The 22,020-nt window shown below is 31.1% G+C and overlaps 1 protein-coding gene across 9 annotated transcripts in view; it reads left to right on the top strand.

Annotated features, from left to right (window-relative positions):
- Positions 1-21,364, top strand: part of GULP1 (GULP PTB domain containing engulfment adaptor 1) — a 223,736-nt gene extending 202,372 nt beyond the window's left edge. For 6 of the 9 annotated variants that reach the window (XM_019740768.3, XM_019740766.3, XM_019740764.3 and 3 more), the window contains 4 exons: positions 8,961-9,182; positions 10,833-10,971; positions 13,404-13,498; positions 19,572-21,364. In XM_019740768.3, coding sequence (XP_019596327.1) covers positions 8,961-9,182; positions 10,833-10,971; positions 13,404-13,498; positions 19,572-19,643 — 528 coding nt within the window. In that variant the 3' untranslated portion in view covers positions 19,644-21,364. The remainder of the gene's footprint in view (positions 1-8,960; positions 9,183-10,832; positions 10,972-13,403; positions 13,499-19,571) is intronic. The other 3 variants (XM_019740770.3, XM_074339101.2, XM_019740772.3) reach the window with 1 other exon arrangement.
- Positions 21,365-22,020: the final 656 nt, after the last annotated feature.

Below are 22,020 nucleotides of genomic sequence, written 5' to 3' on the forward strand. Positions count from 1 at the left end.
TTGCCTTTCATTTTCAATTTTATGGAGCTGTGAAATAAATTAATATAGCACTAAGTGTATCTGTATTTATTTCACATCTGTTAAAATGAGATCTCGATTTTCTGATATTAAAAATAAACTAAAAGAAATAAAATTCAATTACCTATAATTATTTACTAAGTATGAAATGTTACCCTGCTTATAAATATCACTTTGGTGAAGATTTGTTAATAATTCCAGCTATTGAAATTTAATTTCAAAAATAGTGAAACTTATAAATAAAATATGAATTTAAAATATAGGTACCCCTTGCTGAATAGATTGCAATGGGTCTGCAGTAAAGCAAATTTCTGCTAAGTTAGCAATGTTTTATGTTTGTTCTTTCTTATGGAATTTGAATATTAGTTTTACAGGACACATAAACTGGACGCCTAGCACCTTGCAGATGACCATGTCTAGCAAATGTAATGCACAGTGAATGCCTATTGGGCTTACAACTCTGGACATAAGACTGTAGGTTTTGTTTGTTTTGCTCTCAAAGGACTGTAGGATAGGATACTCCAAAATCACTAAAGTTCTCAGCATTTTGTTTAAAGGATTAGAAGCAGCCATTAATACATTAATTGAAGAAGCATTGAAATAAATTACGAATCCTGTTATACTCATACACATTGAAATTACACTATAGATGGGTTTGGTGTATACAATTATTAATAATTTGGCGTCAGATTCTCTATGAGCTCTCTGTGTTATGGTCAAAGTAAAACAAAAGGTTTATTTCTAATGTTATCTTTAAAATAGTCTTTTTGGGAAGAGGGAAAAAAGAGAAAAACTAAAGTAGGGATGGAATTTGGGGGCGGGGGGCTCGGGGCATGCATAAAAAGTAATACAGAAAATGAAAATAACAAACTGGTATGGATGTTATTCCAATAGTGTGTGATGAAGTAGCAGATAAAGTCAGTTAGAGGAAGCACAAAAATAAGGAGAAACATTTTTGGTAAAATTTGGTTAGATATCTAAAAGATCACAAGCAATCTTTCCTAGCAAGAGTTCCAACATTAAAGTTGAATTTTTGTAACAGAACAGTGGTTCAAAGGAATCAGATCTTCTAATAAGAAAGTTCAGTTTTACTTAGAGATGTTGATTCTTTTATTCTTTATTAAATCATAGATTAAAAATGTGAGGCCCTGTTGAGTAGAATGTTCCAGATGGAGAACCTTTGTACTTTAAGGAATCACCATGTAGGTGAGAACATAGATGCATTTCTTTACTCTCTTCAGAGACTCCTTAACGAAAGGTTGTTATTTCTTAAGTGGTGGCCTGCCAACAACACCTTATGTGTTGTTAAAGCATGTGAACTGGTCATACTGATTTATTTTAAAGATGCAAAGTCAGTAATTTTAGGTTTGAAATTTTAATGAAAATCTTCAAGAATTCTAAAAAGTACTTTTAAGGTTTCATTGTGTAAATTTTAGTTTTGTTTTAACTTTTTCTAGTCCCACTAAGTCATCACTGGTATTTTGAAATTGTATCTTAGTGACGTATCTTATGTGTTATAATGCTTACCACTTTGATTTTCCTTTTCTCACATTTGCCAATTATATACATTTGATACAGTTGTGATCTGTTATGGCAATTTGTAAAATATTTATTGAACATCTAATGTGGCCATATGATGTTCTAGGCCCTTGGGTTTTAGCAGTATATGAATTTCAGCTCTTAAGAAACTTATGTCGCATTGGAGAGAGGGAAATGGATAATAAACACATAAATAAATGAATAAGTATATTTAAAAATTAATATCTGTTATATGCTATGAATAAAATAAAATAGAGTATAATAGAAGAGAATGAGTGGGGGCTTTTGTTTAGAGACAGTTGTCAGGGAAACCCTTTCTGAGCACATATGGTAGCATTTGAATTGAGACTTGAATGATAAAAAGTTAGTCAATGCAAAGGACTGAAAACAGTAACAATACCTTGTACCTGAAAGATAGTGAAAGAACCAAAAAAAGCTGGAAATGACATTGAAGAGAGTCAGGGTCTAGGTTTTATAGGGCCCTGTGGGCCATGGTAAAGGTTTTTTGTTTGTTTTTTAATCGCAGTGATTAAGTCACTCAAAGGTCTTAAACAGGAAATTTGGTGTTCATTAGGCTGCAGTATGTATCATGGCATATAACGAAGCCATAGTGAGGTCCCCAAAACTGGCTACCACACTATTTCAATAGAGTACGAGAGGAAGAAGGGGAAGTTGGTCCAGAATTCCATCAGTTGAGATGATTATAGCTTGATTCTTGATATGTTTTGGAAGTAGAGCTTGTAGGATTTACTGTTGGTTTGTTGCGGGCTGTGGAACAAAAGAAGGATCAAGATTGTCTTTCAAGGTTTTATTCTGATCATCTAGGTGGTGGTATCACTTTCTGAAATAGACATGACTTGAGGGAGGTGAATGATAAAGAGTCAGTATTTCACTTTCACTCATGTTAATTCTGACTATAGGACAGCCAACTGGACATGTTTATTAGATGTTGAATATAGAAACCTGGAATTCAAGGAGGCGGTCTGGGCTTATAGTGTGGTAGTTGAATGAAAAAAGTGTGCCCTTTTTCTGTCACCTTTTGGACTGTTGTTTATTTTTTTAGTTAATACACCCAATATAAATTCTCTCAGTATAAGTTTATGGAATAGTTTAGTTTTAGCCAAAGAAACCAAAATAAGAGACTTTTTCTTTCACTCAGTATTAAAAGTATCAAATCAAAAGACATTTCTAACTACAAAAAATGTGTATCTTTAATATATATATCCCAAACCCTTTTTCACTTAAAACCAATTTCTCATGTATGATGAATGAAGACCACTTCTATTTTTCATTTGCTCATGTATAAATTGACATGCTAGTTTTTTGCTTGTAATTAATAAACAAAATGCTTACATGTCTTCTAAATACCACTCATGGGTTCCTTTTCTGCCAAATGAAATATCCTTTGATAGGATCCATATTACATACCTCTGTATCACACTGAAATTGTGGAAATCTTTTCATTGGTTTTAGAAACTGGGTCTTTATTTACACAATCATTAGATACACTGAGAAATTTCCGTTACTTGACTGTCCTGTTTGCTTTTTGCTGTGTTCTAGTGGTTTGGCAATAGATTAGAGGTTGGGTTTTCTACCATTTGGTACTTATTATCTAGGAACAATCTGATTTCCATTTATTACATTCACATGGCAGTGATGCCTGTATTTATATTAGAAAAAGGGTTTATTTTGCCCTCCTAGCCTCATGAACGCTTCCAGAAGATTGTTCCATTATAATATGTGGGCATAGTACGTTAAATCAAATTGTTCTTCTTGATTCTTGTATATCTTTAATATATATATACCAAACCATGGGTGCTTACATTTTACATTTCTGGCTACAGGAGTCTTTAACCAAATCAAACTATTGCCAGGCAGTTAAATGAACAAAATTGTAGTCCTAAGAAATACTGGACTTACTATTGCTGAGTAAAATAAATATCTCCCTTTCAATTAAACTAAGTGATACTGGATAAAATTTTGCTTTTACGTAATCAACTGTGTGGCCACTGATTAGGCTTGATAGGACATTTATAACCTAAAGTGTGCATCTCATTACAGGTAAACAAACCTGCCTCTTCATTATCCTCTAGTGTTTTCTGAACTACTTTTGAATTCAATATGGGCAAGACCAGGTTGTGAAAACTCTAAATTATACAACAAGCCAAATGTGAATCTTTAAACAAAGGTACAAAAATTATAAAATGAACATTGATTCAAGAACACATTTGATGCCCACAAAAAAAAATGATTACCACTCCACAGCTTCACTTTTATAATTGTTACTTGCATAAAATATGATTCTAAAGAAGTAAACCCTGTCTAATGAGAAGAAAAATATATTCCATTCCAGTTCAATTCTGACCATGAGTACCTTATCAAGTCATTTAATCTCTCCTTATTTTCGTTTTTCTCTTTGAGATATATAGATGATCATATCCATTCAACTTGCAAGATTCTTGTAAGAACATATAAGTCTTACAACTAAGAGACCAACATATACAAACTGGGGGTTTAGAAATCTGAAAAAAATACATTCATGGTGCTGTAAGTTCAAAATTCTAGAAGTTGTTACTTTTAAAGCTTATTATATAAAAAGTGATGTTGAAAATGTGCCAACAGTGAACTTTAAAAGTATGTATCAGCATGATAATATAGAAAGTATTGCTATAACATTTTACATTACCATTATATTTCCCATCTTTAGTGTTATTTATTATGTACCAGTTTTTCAACTAGAAAAATTTATTTTAGACATCTATATTTAAAATACAATTATATATACTTTATTATTTACTTTTTAAATTTAATTCTAAGTAGAATGTTGAACCTCTATTTTAATAATTATGCTAGATCATATTTTAACCTTAAAGTTGTTTTACATTTTAAAAGGATCCTTGGAAGTTTATAGTGCCAAAATAATAGCATAAAATAAAATTTTGGTATCATTCGGATATTTTTCTAGATATTATCACAGAAATGTTTACTGTCTAGTGCATTTTTTTATTTAAATGTATTGAACAATTACTGATAGTATTCAACCCCTAAGGCATTTGATCTTTGTTGTCATATTGAGGTAATGCTCAAGGTTGAAATAGTTACCATTCCCTGAATGCAGCCACTACCTACTGAAAGAAAAAGCAATGAATCTCAAATATGGTCCCTCATTATTAATATGTCTTAATAACCTAACAACTTCTGCATAATTAACATGTAATTGCTGAGCATAGAATTCCTCATTCCTCATTCCTGTTAGTATAATTCAGATCCTGTCCATCTTGGAAGCATGAGCCTAAGGGATTAAACAGGGGTGCATGAACTTCTGTGGGAAAGTCCAAAATTTTTGGTTTCTAGTCATCTGTCAAAATACTGACAGAAGACTTAAAATAAAAATATCAAGCTGTTTTCATCTAAACTATTTAATTTCTTGAAAAATAAATATCTTCAGTTAAACATGGAAGCTTAAAAATGACTAATTCCTGAACCCTTAAATTTAGAGACACCACTCAAAATATTATTAGTGCCAGAAATGCCACTGTGTGTCATTTAGGTGCTGTATTCACATGTTCTTATTCTTATTTAATACACCTAATAGTTTGGTATGGAATTAAAAACTACTGCTGAAATATATTCATATTTTTAAATATACTGGGCTTAGATTTCATTCCTGTAACAAGTATTTAATTCCCTGACGTAAATAATTTCTAAGTTAGGGTATCACAAATTCAAATGTCAACAGAGTCCAAGCTGTGACATAAATATGTGAAATGGGCATGTGGTAGTAGTAGTGATGAATTGGAAAGCATATACTCAACCTCAAAGGTACAGAAGACACTTAATACTAGTGAATTATTTTCATGCACGTCGGTGGGCCCACTTTTTAGATTTTTTTTCTACCCTCTCCACAAAAGCTCTGGATTTTAATGTGCAGTCTCTTAATATTTACCTTCAAGCAACTGATTCAATATTAAAAAAAAAACCTGTGTGACCAAAGAAAGAATGTCGGTTGACCAAATCTAAATTGCTGATGACACTAGGAAACCTGTGACACTTAGAATATGTTAGTCTTAAACTTTAAATACCAAAACTATTAATAGATATTCCTGCTTTGCCATTTTGAAAATGAAAATACCTCTTAATTGTGGGGTACTTAAATAGTTGATTATTTTCATATTGTATACATTTTTCATTTATTTAAGTATACCTTCTCATAAGAAGTACATGCATAATATTTGTACCATGATAAAATACTAGAGCATTTTTTATTAGTTTCATGTGTACAAATGACAGTAATAGTTAGACATTTATCATTTATACCCCTCATAAAGTGATAACTCCCTCCCCCAGTCTACTATCCCTCTGATGTCGCATATAGCCATTACATTTCCACTGTCTCTGTTTCTGTTCTTTATGCTGTACTCCACTCCTTGGGACCATATATATATACTTGCAAGATTCTTGTATATAAAATTATAGTTGACATTCATTATTATTCAACTTCAGCTTCAGGTGTACAGCACAGTGATCAGGCATCTACAGCATCCCTGAGGTGGTCTCCCTAATAAGACAAGTGTCCATCGGATACCCTACAAAATCTTTACAACATTATTGATTATATTCTCCAAATTGACTTCCGTATCCCTGTGGCAATCTTTTGGTTACCGACTGTGCTTTCTAATCCCCTCACCTTCTCCCTTATCCCCACTCCCCCTCCCATCTAGCAACCCTCAGTTTTTCCTCTATGTCTCTGAGATTGTTTCTGATTAGTTCATTCATTTATTCTATTCTTTAGATTCCACATATAAGTGATATCATATGGTATTTGTCTTTCTCTGTCTGACTTATTTTACTTAGCAGAATGTTCTCTAGGTCCATCCATATTGTGGCAAATGGTAAGATTCGTTCTTCTTTATGGATGCATGATACTCCATTGTATAAATGTACCACAGTTTCTTAATCCAGTCGTCTACTGATGGGCATTTCGGTTATTTCCAGGTCTTGGCTATTGTGAATAGTTCTGCAATAAACATAGGGGTGCATAGATTTTTTTCGAATTGGCATTTTGGAATTCCCTGGATATATACCCAAGAGTGGAATCGCTGGGTCATAAGGTTGTTCCATTTTCAATTTTTTGAGATACCTCCATACTATTTTCCATAGTGGCTGCACCAATCTGCAATCCCACGAACAGTGCACGAGGGTTCCCTTTTCTCCACATTCTCACCAGCACTTGTTGTTTGTTGATTGATTGATGATAGCCATTCTGACCAGAGTGAGGTGTTATCTCATTGTGGTTTTTATTTGCATTTCTCTAATGATTAGTGAAGTTGAACATTTTTTCATATGTTTGTTTATCATCTGTATGTCCTCTTTAGAAAAATGTCTCTTCATGTCCTATGCCCATTTTTTAATTGGATTGTTTGTGGGTTTTTTTGTTTTGTTTTGTTTTGTTTTGTTTTGGTGTTGAGTTGAATGAGCTTTTTATAAATTTTGGATATTAACCCCTTATCAGTATATCATTGACAAATATCTTCTCCCATTCAGTAGGCTCCCTTTTTGTTTTATTGATGGTTAGAGCACTTTTTAGTTAGGTCTTTCTCTCACATTATACTGCCTCCTTTGACACTGTCTCCTTTGACACTCCTTCCAGAAATGTGTGAGGAGGTGGTTCCTAGCTTAAAGACTTCCTTGAAACTTCTTGGTCCTCCTAACTATAATTTTAGTTACAACCTTTCACAATGGGGTTTATCAAAAGTGAGATTTGTGTTTGCTGCCTCAAAGTTCTATTATTAGTGTTGAAAAATCTCTCCAATGTAGTTGAGGAGTCTGGCTCCAGGCCAAATCTTATGTGTGATCTTTCAGGCCCTGTCACAGGCAATAATAAAGGCTTCACCTGGCAAGCCACCCTGTGGAAAGGTGTCTTCTCCACACCAGATTTAGCGCACAGTATGGAGGAGGAGGACTCTGCCCCCTCCACCACCCAGACCCACAGTGCTTTTTCCCAGATCTGCATTCCTAGCCCAGGTGCCTCCATTCAGAGGCCTCCTCATTGGAGGCCCTGGCCAAGGCCTCTCTTGGGTCCTTCTGCTGAAGTAACTGGAAGCCTGGATGACACCTTTCTCCACTAGGACTCAGTGTTTAGTACTTTTCCACTCCTGCCCTTTCTCCTTTCCCTTCCCTTGGCCTGCTGCCCCACCTCATCAGAAAAACCTGCAGGAATCTTTTGTTCAAGGCTGTCTCAGCAGAGACAATACCCTACTCTGCACTGATCATTCTGACTTTTGCCCAGTGCCATTCCCTGGGGGAAAATGGGACACCATTGGAGCCAGCACCTTCTGTCTGGGCTCTTCCTCATGTATCACAGTAAATGAATAAAGACTTACTACTTTCATTTTGGCTTGTTGTTTAAATTGACTACTCTGACATCTGGCAGCTCAGCTTTCCCCTGCTCAGCTCTCGACAGTAGCTTTTTCATGGTAGAATGGAAATACCGTGCTTCCCTGAAAATAAGACCTCTCCGGACAATCAGCTCTAATGTGTCTTTTTTGCTCCAAAAGACGCATTAGAGTTGATTGTCCGGAGAGGTCTTATTTTTGGGGAAACGGTAGCTTCTAAAAGTCATTCATATTGATGTTCTGACCCAGTATAGTTTTCTGCTTGCATATTATCTTACTATTTATTATCTCTCTGATTTCTTTACATGCTTGACAACTCCCTCTGCCCATCCCTGAAAGCTCTTACCATTTAGAACTCACTACCTATAGAAAGGACATGATGATTGAAGTCAGTTTGTTTTGAAGTTTGGCTCTGCTTCTTACCTCATGTAGGAATAAGTCACATAGAATCTGCAAGCCTTAATTCCCCTATTGTTATTATCACAAGGGCATAACATTGCTAATACTAATACTTCAAAAGAATGTTTTGAGATTAAATCTAAAATGATTGCTGTAACCCTTTTTGAAAATTCTACAAAGATATAACTTTTTACTAGACTTTATTCCTACTTCAGTGACTGTTTTTGTTTTTTTAATTACTCTCCTTCCTTTTACCATCTCGTTACACAGAGGCTTTCTCCAAAATACATCTTTAGCCTTTCCTCATTTTCCTCTCCATTGTTTTCCTTTCAAGTTCTAATGAATGCAATATTTTATTTAAATATTTAAAAATGTAATATTTTAGTAAAACATGGTCAAATTATACAATCCAGAATCTAAGGACTGTCACAATAGGAAAATCTACTCTACTAAACTCTACAAACTATTTGTTTTAATTTTAGTAAAGTTATTTTGAAATTACTTATCCTTTTCATAAAATATCACTTTGCAAATTTTCATGTATGCGTTTTCTTTCTTTCTCTGTTTTCTTTCTTCTCCTTAGTATATTTCTCTGTCCTTTCTTTACAGCTGCTGAACAAAATGTCTGATCATGAGCAACACGGGTTTCAGAGATGCTCATCCTCTTTTTGGCGTAGTAGTGATTCATCACCCTGTCTAAATATTTCTTCCATTACTGTCACTCCTGCCAACTCGACTGATTCCAGACTATCATTGGGACTGTTAATACCACCACCTTCTAAATGTGGTCTTCCCAAGCCAGTCAGTGAGAGCAGCATCCCAAGACCTCATGTAATTTGCTAAACAGAAAATTATTTTTATTATCCTACTTACTTTTTTTTAATTCTGCCAAAATATACCATTTATAGTCATGAAAAACATCCGGTATTTCTTGAAAAATATGATATGATCTGGGGCATTTTTTTCTTGCTTTGGTTACCTGATATCAGAGTTTCAAGTAAAGTGTGGATGATGTACAAATCCATAGAAAGATTAAATAGAACAGGTACTTAAGAAGACCCTCAGATATGGAAGTTGGGAAATTAGGTCGTTGGTGATATTGGTAAAAGCAGTTTCAGTAGAGTTTAGTTCATAAAGAGCAAAGTCTTGATTGATATGAGTCGAGAATTGAATGAGGTAAAAGTTAGGGCAGGAAATATATTACCTCTTTCAAGGAACTTAGCCTTGAAGGAAAGAAAAAGAGATGAGAGTCTAGAAGAGTAAAGAAAAACAGAGTGAAGACAGTTTTTGTTTGTTTTGTTTTTAACTACAGTTGAGATTTGAGTATCTATATCCTGAGAAGGAAGAGAGATGGAACCAGGGGAGATAGAAGGATGGGGTGATAAGAAGAACAGTATTCCTGAACAGGAGGAAAGTGCTGAGGGACAAAGTTGCCTGGAAGTCTTTGGGTAGTATTTATGACCAATAAAGTAAACAGAGAGATAAAGAAAGAGAGATGACAGCAATTTAACTGCATGCAAAATTGTAGTAACAATTATGTTAATGAAAAATCCATCACTCTTTACACACAAACAACCTTATTTTTCTTCACTGTCTTAATCATATGTAAATCAGAAAAATAAATGTATTCTGAGAACTCTAGTTTTAATATGAACCACTCTAAGCAATCTCTGTTGATATTCTTATAGGAAAAGCATTTTTTTCTCACTCACTCTCCTCCAAAATGTGAATTCTTTTTAAAAAAAAATAGATTTTTTTTTTGTGTGTGTGTGTGTGTGTGTGTGTGTGTGTGTGTGTGTGTGTATTTTTCTTCCCTGAATGACAAAGTGATGATTGTTTCATTCTTACGTAACATTTTGGCCCAGATAACTTAATGATTCCCATGGTATATTTAGTGATTCTTAATTTACTTCACAAGGTAGCTATTATAGAAATTTAATGAAATCTTATCCAGGAATAAAAGGCACTGCAAGGAATCTAATAGTTGGCTGTCATTGTAGTTATAAATACAAATTAAAATGTACTCTTTAAAATTTTGTTAAATTGTCAATTGCATTTGAACAGTTACATTAAAAAAGGTACATCACTTATGTTCAATTATTTCTATTTAAAACTTTTGCAATGTGTAGTACTGAAATCATGTTTTATATAGTGTCTAATATTTTCAATTCTCTGATACAGATGGAAATTATTTCTAGACATACAAAAAAATCCAATATGTCTTATGTATCTATCTAGAATAGTATCATCACCATGTTTGCAATTATCTTTGAGAACATTTTTGCAGACATTTTCTATTGCTTTCTTACCAATGAGCATTTAGCATAATCAATCGAACAATATGATATTGCCAATATTCAACTATTTTTGATTCAACTGAATTTGTTGTTCATATATGTTTTATATGTATATGAAATATTTATCATTATAATGTATCTACATGAAATACTACCCTAATTCATATTATCTTCTTCATTGCAGGCAGGCAGTGTGACACCTAAGTCACCCTCTACTGACATCTTTGATATGATTCCATTTTCTCCAATATCACACCAGTCTTCAATACCTACTCGCAATGGCACACAACCACCTCCAGTACCTAGTAGATCTACCGAAATTAGTAAGCTTTCTAAACAAATCAATATTCTCTACTGCATTTGTGTACCTTTTAAATGTTTAATTAATACTTTATGTGAAACTATATATCTTAACAAACTCACTAAAAAGTTTTAATTACTAAACCATTATGATTATACATATGTACCAAATCAGTTAATTATATTTTACTTTATAATTCAGAGTATACTACTAAAGACATCAGTATTTGCATTTGAAACTATTTTGAAAAACAGTTTGGTATAGAATTATTTACATTTTAATACAAAGCACTTATTATATTTTTATTGTGTTTGGGGTTATATTTTTAATGTTTTAATGATTAAAAACAACTCTTATGATAATTATTTTAATGATTTTGGGCATGTTTAATAGAGCTCAGTTTAAATTTTTGGTTATGAAGTGTCTGGATAGTCTTAGTTGAAGAAATACATAAATCTATGAATTCCATGATTTATTTATTAACCCTTTATAAGTGTTCTTTCTTTGATATCTAAAACGTTACAAATGCATTGCTTTTCTGATTTACTTTCTGTATATCTAGAAGAAACATAAAAGTCTCTTTTTGATGAATTAGAGAACATCCAACAGATTGCTCATTGTCAATATCTTGACTGTATTTTGGTCTGTGCCCTATCACAGAAACTGAAAGAATGGTTCACAATGCCATGATCAATCATGATATCCAAAAGGAAACTAAAGAGAGTTTTACATTTCAAGCTTTATTGCATTCTCTATGGTTCACATTAAGACATTTTCCATACAACTCTTAAGTTCTAGCTTAAGGCTTTAAAGCATGTCAAGGCTTTATAGTTGATTTGTTTCCCCCTGTGGAACTTATTTGCACATGTTAAGTATTCATTTAAATTTTAGAGGACTAATTTGTAAATACAAAGTAATAACATTAGTAACTTTAAAAATCAGTTTACAAAAATATTCAACACTTTACATAAATTGAAATTTATATTTAAATCCCTCTGAATATATTTTGTGCCAATGCAATGCAAAATTAATGTAATAATCTATGATAAAAAAAACACACGTCATAGTGTGTTTTTAGAAAATGTTGCCAATATCCTGATATCATAATTTTATGTCCTTATAAGTGTCTCACATCTGTTTGTTTATTGCTATTTTTTACTTTTTTGGATTTCAATATTAATTTATTAATCCATTTATTTAATTCAATGGACATTTGTTTAGCATATGCTGGAATATGAAATATAAATTTGCGACGTGTCCACAATAGAGGATTTTAATCCAAGGTGAAATACAAATTGAGAAGAGTGAATAGATTTTGATATTTAGAAAGAATAATCTATTAGGATGATGACTGAGAGTTCAAAATAAATTATTATTCAGGATTTTAGACCAAATGTCATTAATGGGAAACTAGAGACAGAGAAGGGAAAAGTACTGTATTTTGCCGAGTACAATGTGCACTTTTTTGTCCAAATTTGTGAAAGAAAATTAAGGATTCACATTACATATGGGTAGTACTAATTCCGTATCTATATAAATGTTTTTACTTCTTTTGTTTATGCTTGTGAATTAAACATGTAACTCTAGAAATCAATAACAATATCCGTATGCAAAATAATACCCTGGAATATGATCATCGATTTTGTTGAACTTACGATGAACTTGCAACAAGGAAGTGTTCTTGGCCTTCTATGATGCTTAAATATCGTTAATTTGTTACCGGTACATAAAATTTCTTGTACCTTGTATCTTTTCTTGTGTTTTGTAATTATTTGTTACATAAAATTTTTTGTATCATAATATGTTAAAAAATAAATGCTAAAATTCCTTTATAATACAAAAAACAAATACCTAAATGTAAACAAATAGAAATTTGAATTTAAAAAATTAAAACAAAAGATTTTTTTTACCTGAAAGTTAGGGCCAAAAAGGTGGATGCACATTATACATGAGAGTGCATTATACATGCCAAAATATGACAATGAGTTCTCTTTTAGACATTGATGAGTTTGAAATACCTTTGGAAAATCTAGGCAGGTGATCAAATGGTTTTATGGGATTTATTAATAAGAAACTGAAATGATATCTTGCTACATTTTTTAATGTTTACCTATCCTGAGTACCAAAGTTTAGGAAATGCAGCAATATATCAATAGATAGATAGATAGATTGATAGATAGATAGATAGATAGATAGATAGATAGATAGATAGATAGATAGATAAGATAGATAGACATGGAGTCCTTGTTATCTCTGTATTACCTATACTATATCTATACTAAAAATTTAAGGACAAATTGTTCAACTCAATTTTAATTGTCAAATAGTATTAAACTCTAATCCAGTGGGTTTTAGTAATAGGACTTTTTATTTAAATGAAATCTTAAATTTATTCTGTTCATTTATTTTTCATTCACTTATTTTTTATTTGCTAAATTATTTTCTTCCATTTAGAACGGGACCTGTTTGGAGCAGAACCTTTTGACCCATTTAACTGTGGAGCAGGGGATTTCCCTCCAGATATTCAATCAAAATTAGATGAAATGCAGGTAACTATCAGATTGGCCCATAAATGTTTTTTTCTTTTTAATATAGGATGTTAAACCCAAACTACCCTTTCTTTGAGTTATTCTCACTATTAAAAGTTACTTAAAATAATTATTTTAAAATAATAATATACATTTAGTACTAAAAATACTCATGCATATGCTAAATATAAGGTTTTGTTTTGTTCTTAATGGTACAATGTACAATGGCAATAGGTGGTTCCTTTTTTTTAAAATATAAAATTGCATAGATTCTAATGCTCATTATTTTGAAATCCAAGAATTAAAATGTCATTACACTAGGTTTATAAGATTTGAGCTGAATCTTAACAATTATGAACTTCAAAATTATGAATGAGTAGATGAAGGAAAATCTTTGTAAGACTAAAATCAGTCTCTCTTAAAAGAAGCATTGTGGCTATAGTTCATAACTAGAGCTTGTCACCCAGTGACAAGTTCTTTAGGAATTTGGTTCAGTTGGATTTTCATTTCTTTCTCTCCTTTTTATTTTTCAATTCTGAATTGTTCTGGACGTTTGAAAATACTGGTTTTAAGAGCTTTATAGAATGAGCAATTAAAAAGTAGTCTTACAAACTCTAGAATAAAGTCTTCTGTTTATAGTTCCCCTTTAGATTTTGGTGAAGTTATTATAGCCTAGTTTTTATCAAAGACTACATATAGTAGAATGCAGGCAGAGACAATTTATATACAGCTGATTGAGAAGAGGTAGAGAGAGGAGTCATTTCTATTTATTAGGCCTGGGTTAATACTTTCTATGCTTCATTTACCAGGAAAAAAAACTAATAATAATGGTTGTATTCGGACCTTCTAACAATAGTAAAGCACTCCTTCCTAGAAAGATAATATCAATACCCTTCTGCTCATTTTGGACTGCAGCTATGAAGCAGTCTTATTTTCTAGGTATAATGTGATTTTTCTTATTGTTCTAGATATAATAAAGCCTGCACTTTAAAAGTTGGATTATTTAACATATGCCTTGAGGTTTTTAAAGAATATGTTAAAATAATATTTCTCCAATTGAGTGATTCATATGAAAAATTATTTTAAATCTTCAATATTGATCTAAATTGTTATAACACTTCTTAAATATGTACAACAAATTATAAACAAATTATCCTTGAAGATCTTATACAAATATTAATTCAAAAAATAACAAATTAAATAAAAGCAAAATCATAACACCTAATAAATTCAAATTCAGAATTTTAATATAACAGGATGGATGATGTTATTTGGCTGAGACTAAAACCACCAATAACAAACTTCTGTTGATTTCAGCATGTATTCTGTTTCATAACGTAGTTTCTCCATCTCTGCTATATTTCAAATACTATGAAACTTGCACTAAAATAGTGTGTGATAATTTAGCAGGAAAGCTTTATTTCTTGCATATGAAATCAATTGCTTTCTTTTTTTTATTAGTTTTACCAATTAGGTTTATACTACTTGGGACTAATGCTTTTGTAAGGACAAATACAAATACATGCACTGATGTGGTAGTGTTTGTTTTCCAATGTTATACAAATCGTAGAGTATTTTTCTATTAATGTGTTACAGATTTTCACAAATTTATAAATTTTTCTATAGATTTTTAAAGAATAAGTCTACATCTTTAGATTTTTGTAGGTACCCACTTTGAGAAACACTGTATTGGAATGATTTAGTGATGTATTAGTCAAATAATGTTAGGCTGTATTTTTGCTTTTATTTTAGTTTTTGCCATTTCTAATATTTTCTTAATGTCTCTTTCATTCTTTTCTGCTTTCATGGTGGGTAGCGCCAGAGATGGTTGGTATATTGTTTTCATAATAATTTTAAACAACTTACAACTTCTTAAAGCTAAAACCTTAATATTTGCATGCTTGAATAAATATTCAAACAGCAGTTTCATATGGATTCGTCTATGACTTATTAGTTGTGTTTAAAGAGATTTTATAACCCATATTTTAAAGTTATTTTTTCAATGACAGTCACTGTTGCATAGTCTACTTCATTACTTGTCTGTTTCTTTGAGTCCAGGATTTATTTGCAAGGTTACTTAAGTAAAATAATATTTTCACCTAAAGTCTATGATGACTTTTGTTATTAATCTTGTTGGCCTAATTAATCTAATGCACACATTTAGCTACTATTTTTAATGTTGCATAGAATGTAAAAACGTTATACATTATAATGGGTAATATAAACCATATTGAGTTAATAAGCGTAGTGAGATATTTGGTTTTCCTTTTTAATTTACAGAGGAAATCACAGAACTATCTTTGGAACATATATTTTAAGTAGAAATGCTCAGCTATATTTCATTATAAAATGCTATAAAATCAGATATTTATTTGAAATCAATAATTTAGTTTTTTCATTTTACATAATTTAAAACTTCTGGGTACATGTAACCAACAGGCAAATCAGTGTAATAGTATTGATAGCCCAGAAGTATACCTTGTAAGTTATGATAATTTAATAATTAAAAAAGAAGCATGGTAAGTCATGAATGGTGAAAGAATTATGTATTAAGTGGTGTTAAGTCAACTGGCTAATAATTTTGGAGAAGATCAATGTACAGCTCAAAGTTACAGCAAATATTCAAATAAATTTAAGAAGTATTAGGTAGTTTAAAATATTTGAAATGTAAGTGAATGTTATCAGACTTTTTACTTGGAGCAAAAATTTTATAAGGGCATATTTTATATGGGCATATAGTCTTCTATGGAAGAACTTATAAAGTTCTTTTTAATTTTTTCTTTAAAAATATATAAATATATCTCATATATATTATTAAAGTAAGTAGACAAATGATTAGGAAACAACAATCAACAGATAAATTAAAATACAAAACAGTAGTTCACAAAAGACCACAAGTGGTTAATATACATATAGATATGTTCAGTCTAATCAGAGAAAACATGCAAATTAAGTAAAGAACTATAAATGTTTTTGATCTACCAAATTACAAATATTTTCTTACTAATAATCAATACTAATGCAAGTGTGACAAAACAAGCACTTTAAATCATTCCTGATGATCACAGAACTATCTTTGGAACATATATTTTAAGTAGAAATGCTCAGCTATATTTCATTATAAAATGCTGAGGGGTCAGTTCATAGCATTTCTTTGGAGTGTAATCTATTATTAATACTTATATTTCTATTTTTCATCAAAAATTAATACAATCTATGCTGAACAGAAAATAATTATAAATGTGAAAAATCTCTATTAAAAAATCCAGTCAACCTTAAAAGTAATTGCAAAATGCTGGAAACAAATCATATTAAAAATTAGAATATTATATAGTTACTAAATTAATTTTAAGGGAATTCAAAATAATGTAGAGTTTCTTCTGCTATGATTAAATATAGAAAATTATATATAATATATGTAATACATTAAATAGAAAGTTCTATATAATATAGTGTTCTTTATATTATCAAGCTGTTTTAAAAATGTATACGTAGAAAAAAGAAGACGACTTAAAGGACCTAGCTCAACATGTTCACAATTTTTACATATGAGTTGTTTTTCCTTTTTTGATATGCTTTTCTCCCTATTTCAAAATAAGAAAACGTAATTGGCCAAAATATTTCATACAAAAAACAATAATAATATATTAATAATAAAATCATTTTTGTGTGATTTTAGTTTATGACAATTTCCATCACTACATAAATTAAAGCCTCATTTTTATTCAAAAGTTTGAATAACTAGGGGATATGAAAATCCTAGGTGGATTCAGAGCCCATTAATCACAATTTATAAAATGGAACCTAGGAGGGAAGATCAGAAAAATATGGAAAATTTTATCTTAGGAGGAAAAAACCAAGGGGCCAGAAACAATGTATCTTTAATTGGGATAATTAAATTAATCTCAAGGGATTCCAAAAAGATCATTATAAAGTCACCCTGGAGATAATCTTGTAAGTGATACACAAACTTTTTTTTTTTATTGAAATAGTGATAGAACACTATGTTACTTTGATTGCTATACAGCCTTCTAAATACTGGTAATACATTGATAAATAGTATTTTTAGGGTCATTGAAGTGACACTGGTTTAACTTCGAATGAACTGTCAAAATGTGAAATATGTATGGCAAAATGTATGGTATCAAACCTTTCCAAAGGTAATATATATCCTAGCTATCAAATCTGTCAGTGTATCTATCTATCTATCTATCTATCTATCTATCTATCTATCTATCTATCTATCTACCTATCTACCTATCGGTCTATCCTTCTAATATATCACTAGATGACATAATAAAAAGATCCTCATATATTCAAATAAAATGTTTAAAAAACAGTTTGTTTACAATATTTTCAGCTTCAGTTATAGACTTGTCTAAGTATTTGGCATCTATTTTAAAAATAAGCATAAATATAGCAAAAAATATTCTTGTGATAAGAACAGTCTTAAAAAATAACAGTAAGTACTCAGACTTTTACTCAACCAAATGTAATTTGTATTCCAAATACTTGGAAGAAATCTTGAAAAATCTTTACAATGATGGCATTGCTATATAGTCTCTTTGCTATAAACAAAATGAAGACTAGTCTCTGAACATTACTAGAGAATAAGGTGTGGCTTGCAGTTTTATAACAACCTTCTTCCTCTGCATAATATTTACACTGGGTTTGTAATAACATATATACATTTAGATACTTCTTCTAAATGAAAGTAATTTGGGAAAATGCAAATGATACGCAGTTGGCTAACACACAAATAGATAGTCCCATTAAATAAAACACACAAAGCAGACGGGACAGGAGCCTTATTTTTGAGAAACATTTTCTTTTCCTTGGGAATAGGCTGCTGTCTACATTTCATTTGCCAAAAATGTGTCAAATGGCCACCCCAAACTACAGATTATTCCCTAAACAAAATTTCAGTTCCGTTATAAAGAAAGGTAGAGATAGTTAAGGAGATAGATAGATAGATAGATAGATAGATAGATAGATAGATAGATAGATAGATAGATAGACAGATGATAGATTATATATTTATCTATAGATGTATATTTATCTGTCCAGAATGAGAGAGAGAGAGAGAGGGAGAGAGAGAGAGAGAGAGAGAGAGAGAGAGCGAGACACGGCCGCACTAATTCTACAAGGAAACCTCAAACCTCAAACGTGGCCTCCCATTCAATTCCATTCATCAGTGTCTTTGCTTTTCATCTCTTCTTTATGGACCAGTGTGCAAAGATTTAAAAGCAAATGTGGGGATGGAGGGAGGTGTTAAGACTGAAGATAGCCCATAGTTCAATTACCTACCTTATGAAAAAAAAGAAGAGAACTTGGAGTAGAGAAGGGTAAACTTCCCCCCCCCACACACACACTAACTTTTAACTCAAAATCTTAGGGGTAAAAAAATAAAAACAATCTTTCACAGCTGTTGTGTACTTGTTCTCAATAAATCAAAGGCAACTTAGTTTCCAAAAACATCTAAAATATACTAGTTGGAATGGCATTCAAAGCAACAGCTTGCAGCTACAAGCCACTGCAGGACTAGTAAAGGAAGCTTTCTCCATAGCAAAGGGCTCTGCAGTTCTGTGTTCCATGTAGTATATAGCTTTGCATTTACTCAATGTATTTTACCAAGCTCTGGACAGTGGTAACCGGGAAGAAAAGATGAAAACTAGTAGGCTATCTTCAGCTGTTCATCAAGTTGAGTTATCTCACTTGTATTTAAATATTATTGATATTTAAACAAATAGTGATCTTTAAAGCCAACAGAGGGATTTAAGAATGACAGACTACTGAAAAAGAAACGTTTATATCTTAAAACTACCTACTTCCATATATTTCTGTTTTATTTTGTCTCTCATTCATGCTCACCTCACATATATTTAAAACATTTAAAATGTTAATGGATATAAAGATCTTCCTGGGGTGTACACATATATTTGACAAGCCAACATTTGACGTTTAATTATTTTTTAGTCGATCAAAGCATGAATATTTCAACCTCTGTTCATAGTCTCTTCAATTTACTGATTTTTTTTTTTTCCTTTTTGGTCATGAGCATTTCCTATTTTAATGATTTTACTCTGTTTTACAGGAGGGGTTCAAAATGGGACTAACTCTTGAAGGCACAGTATTTTGTCTCGACCCATTAGACAGCAGGTGCTGATGTCAAGAACAGTCCTTATTCGTGTTAAATTTATTTTATCTACATATATATCATTCATTATTACTTTGACAGGTATTATACATGTGCCAATATATATTTTTAATATCTTCAGTATCTGAAAATTCTTTTAGTAAAATTTCCTCATTCACTGTTGCTCTGTAACATCTTCTTTTAAAAACCACTCAGTGTAAAGCATACTTTTCTGTTCCTTTCTAGTTATTTTGTAGAAGAATTTGTAATCGAAAGACAAATTATCCAAATATCTGCCTTGTGTCTAAATAGTTAGCTTCTTGAAATTTGTGTTCATACTCCAGGCTGCTAGTTTAGTTTTGATTTCCCAAAAACCATACCTTAATGATACCTTTCAAAGTCCTAAAGAGATATACCAATGCCAAACTAAATACTATATTCAAGCTAATAAACATTTATTATTCATTGGACAGATGTCATTTTATGTATGAAATCTGTCTCATATCATTGGGAAAATGTAAACTTTGACTATAATGCCGCCAGGTCATTTTTAGCAGGTGAAATAACAAAAATATAAATTTTAATAATAATTAAACCAAATGTATTTAGAGTATTAGTAAATGCATGGTAATAATGTTAGTTATTATCAGTTATACTCTAAATATTGTATTTATTTCATAAGTAAATATTGTGGGGAAAAATGAAAATTTGCTATTTACAAAACACAAAGTTTAATTTCTAATGAGATAAGTTACATTACTAAACGTACAACATCTAATCTGATGTTTTCTTTAAAAGAAAAGCATTTGGAATATATGCTGTCTATAATTGCAATGTCTGTTACCCACATTTACATTACCAAATATATTTTTTTCTCAAAATATTGTGATGCCCCATTGGTTTTGCTACTTTAAAATGTATACATACTATTCTTTATGAATCATCAATATTATTTAATAAATTTAATATTTGTTGTTGCTGAAGTTAGAATCTCATTTTTGACAAAAGTCAAGTTGTTGCTCTCTTTAGTCTTTAACAATAATTTTTACTGAGCGCAACAAATATATATGGTCAAAATTTATAATTTGGTTCATCACATTTAAAAAAAATAATGAATGTCAGTTTAGATTGGGGATAGGTCTCAAAAATAGATTTTTTTTTCTTTTCTTTTACTCATGGGAATTTTTCTTCAACTGCTAAAGGTACATTTTCACTAGGAAATGAAATTAAATAGCTTATGCAATATTATATTTGTATGTATCTCCATAATGTACTATGGTATATATAAGCCTTTTTGTTTGTTTTCTGTTATCTGCTAAGTTGTACCTTAATTAGATGGTAGTATATGTTTCATAAAAAAGAGTCTTTATAATTCTGTTTGTCATATAGTATTTTGGAATTTGTATAATGAGGATGTTTAGAAGCCATATCAATGGCTTTTTTTTAACAGATAGAATTTGTATTTTTATTGTACTTTGAAAAGCTTTATGTAATAGGCATATACTTAGTGACCATTTATTATCAATGGTAACACAATAGAGTACTAAGATGGTATTTGCACATGTTACTTTACCAATTTTTAATGGTAATCAATTCTGCTACTGGCATGATTACATAGTACATAATTATGAACATTTATTTCACCAGTGCATTTTTACGAAGATCCAGTTGAAAATTGTATTTCTATGTAAACTCAATGATATGTTTGATTTTGCTGAGAATAAATGATTTTAAATAAATTGTATAATTTACTCATTAAACAGTCTTTAATTAATTTAGACATGTTCTGAAGCTAATTACATGCCAGACTTTTCTGGTCATAAATTGCAGCCAAAAGAAAGAAAGAGAGAGGGAAAGAGAAAAAGAAAGAAAGGGCTTTAACTTTGTTTCTTACAGCCCACACACATTTCAGTCTTATGAGCAAATACCATTCAGTTGTGAAAACAATGGACTTGATCCTGCTGGTGAGAGAAGTCATAGTTTGGTTCCTTTCACCAGAAGCATCTGGTGCAATAAGTGAATTATGTAAATACATGTTTTTCTAAATTGAAAGCTTTTTCAGCCTAGTAATAATACAAAGTGTGTTTTGGCTGATAGTCTTTAAAAGGTAGACCATAATAGGATTTGAGTTGTGGCTAATTCAAATACCATGAAGTTTTGAACCTATTCAAAACACAATGTTAACTATTTTTAAAGATACACTGGACTCACACTCACTGTCTTTGCCAACCAATGAATAATTCATCCCTCTATTCAATAAAATTTATTTATTACTCTATGTGAATAGCATGTATTATGTGGATAAGAAAACGTCTAGTAAGTTTGCTAACAGACATTGTTAAACTGAAGTTGACAGGATTCCTGTCTTCAATTAGTTTATTGTCAGAAAGGAAAATAAATGAATTAA

The sequence above is a fragment of the Rhinolophus sinicus genome, chromosome 17, assembly GCF_057876585.1.
Source record: "Rhinolophus sinicus isolate RSI-liver-muscle chromosome 17, RSI-T2T, whole genome shotgun sequence".
Classification (NCBI taxonomy): Eukaryota; Metazoa; Chordata; class Mammalia; order Chiroptera; family Rhinolophidae; genus Rhinolophus; species Rhinolophus sinicus.